Raw genomic sequence first — 2,079 nt, 5'->3', positions numbered from 1 at the left:
AGACGACGATGTCCGAGTAGTCGGGGCAGAGCAGCTCAGCCCGCACAGCCCGCATGTCGCTCTGGGCAAACTTCTTCGGGGACTCGCAGATGACCTGGTCCACCAGAACACCGGTGTTTAGCTGCTCCAGCCACAGCTTCATGCCCACCACGTCGCAGGTGCAGTCCCAAGGGTTCTCGTGCAGGTCGATCTGCAGCAAGGATTTAAGCTGGTCCAGCACCCCACTCACGGGCAGGTAGGAGAAGTGGTTGCTCCGCAGGCTCAGCCTGTAGAGAGACAGACCAGAAAAAATGTTCCCTGGCAAAGACCTCAGCAGGTTGTTGTTCAAAAACAAGAGCTGAAGGTTGGGGACAGATTGGAAGGGGCCCGCCTCTATCTCCCGGATGACGTTGTACTGCAGGAAGAGGTACTGCAGGCTTTGCAGCCCATAGAACAGCTCTGGGCTCAGACGCTCGATCCGGTTCCCATTCAGATACAGCCTCCGCAAATTAGTTAAATCCCCAAAAGCCCGGTCCTGAATGACCGAGATACGATTATTGCCCAGATGAAGCAAATCCAGCCCAGTCGCATCCACAAAATCTGCCCTGCGTACCAGCGCAATGTAGTTTTCCGTCAAATACATCTTCTTAGGATTATAGGGTTTGGGTTGCAGTTCAGAAATGCTCTCAATCTTCCTCTCCTGACAATTGACATTGAGGCCCAGGTCAGAAATCTGCAAGTTGCAAGTGCAGGCGGTGGGGCACTCCAAAGGCACCGGGGATTTGGTCTGGTAGGCAATGCTGGGGCCATAGTTGCTGTATCCTAGGTCTTTTGAGGGCAGGCGGGAGGTGGGGCGCACCCTTGTCTTGTTGGGTTGGCGGGTGCCTTTGGGGGGCTTCAAGGGGGATTTGTAAACAGCTGAAGAAGAAGTGGCCACAGAGTTGACCGAGGCCGGGGTAGTGTGGAAATACCCTGTGGTGCTCAATGGTGTCTGCGGTCTCATTTCATAATCTGAGATGAGCCTCCGGGGGCAAAGCTCCTGCTTGGACACTTCATCTAAGTCTCGACCATGTAAGCGGAAAGGGGTCTCACAAACCACATCTCCCACCAGAGCAGAGTAGGAGATACTGTCCAGCCAATCCTTTAGAGCAATCAACTCACAAGAGCAATTCCAGGGGTTTTCCTCCAGCTGCAGCTCCACCACTTTATCCATGTGCTGCAAAAGGCCCACATATGGCAACAGCTTCAACCGGTTACCCCTCAGGTCCAGGTGAGTTAAGGGCACAAAACGGAAAAGGTTGTTGGGCAAACTGGAGAGGAGGTTATCATTGAGAATCAGCACCTGCAGCAAATGCAGTTTGCTGAAGGCATTGGGTTCAATGACGCTAATGTAATTATAATCGACCTGTAGGTATTCCAAACTCTCTAGCCCAAGGAAAGTGTCATCCCGTAAAAGTTCCAGCTTGTTATTGTTCAGGTGCAGCCTCCTTAAACCTCTCAGACCATGAAAGGCCCCGGTTTCGATGTCTTGTATGTCATTGCTCCCGAGATGCAAAATTGAAGCCCCTGTGTAATTGACAAACTGGTTTGGGTACAGCCTGTTCAAAAGGTTCCCAGACAACAAAAGGTGGTAGACAGGGAACCTTGGTGGACTGATCTCAAAAAGGCTGATGATCCCTCGGTTTTCACAGCTCACCGTTAAGATGCTGTCCTTCTCCTCACAAGGACATGCATTATCACAGATTTCCCCATAATATTCGATGCTTTCTGCCCATGAAAGGACTAGTGATGTTAAAGCAAATGTGATCATCTGCAGCATCCAGATATGCATTTTTTTTTGTTGAGGTCCTGTTCTAAAGTTACTGTAGAGCAGCAAGCGTACATTTTATTTCCTGTAAGGATAAGGAGAAAAAAAGAAAGCAGTGTAATAGCATAGCCCCATAAAATTTACAATGGACACAAAGTTTATGTATATCTTCAGTGGGGTAGAGAATGGAGAATGGATTTTTAATCAAAGAAAAACAAACAAACAAACAAACAACTGTCACTTCTAATTCCCACACTTTAGAAAACCGGATGACATGCATTGATTAAAAGGTT

At 49.0% G+C, this 2,079-nt stretch overlaps 1 protein-coding gene across 1 annotated transcript; it reads right to left on the bottom strand.

Moving 5' to 3' along the window:
* Positions 1-7: 7 nt before the first annotated feature.
* SLITRK5 (SLIT and NTRK-like family, member 5) lies at positions 8-1,810 on the bottom strand (the record flags this gene model as incomplete). Its single annotated transcript, XM_010023261.1, has 1 exon — positions 8-1,810. A coding segment is annotated over exon 1 (1,803 nt), but the record flags the coding sequence as incomplete, so codon positions are not given.
* Positions 1,811-2,079: the final 269 nt, after the last annotated feature.

Source organism: Nestor notabilis, unplaced genomic scaffold, assembly GCF_000696875.1.
Source record: "Nestor notabilis isolate BGI_N333 unplaced genomic scaffold, ASM69687v1 scaffold19451, whole genome shotgun sequence".
Classification (NCBI taxonomy): Eukaryota; Metazoa; Chordata; class Aves; order Psittaciformes; family Psittacidae; genus Nestor; species Nestor notabilis.
The sequence above is the reverse complement of the archived record's forward strand: the minus strand, read 5'-3'. Positions and strand labels throughout refer to the sequence as shown.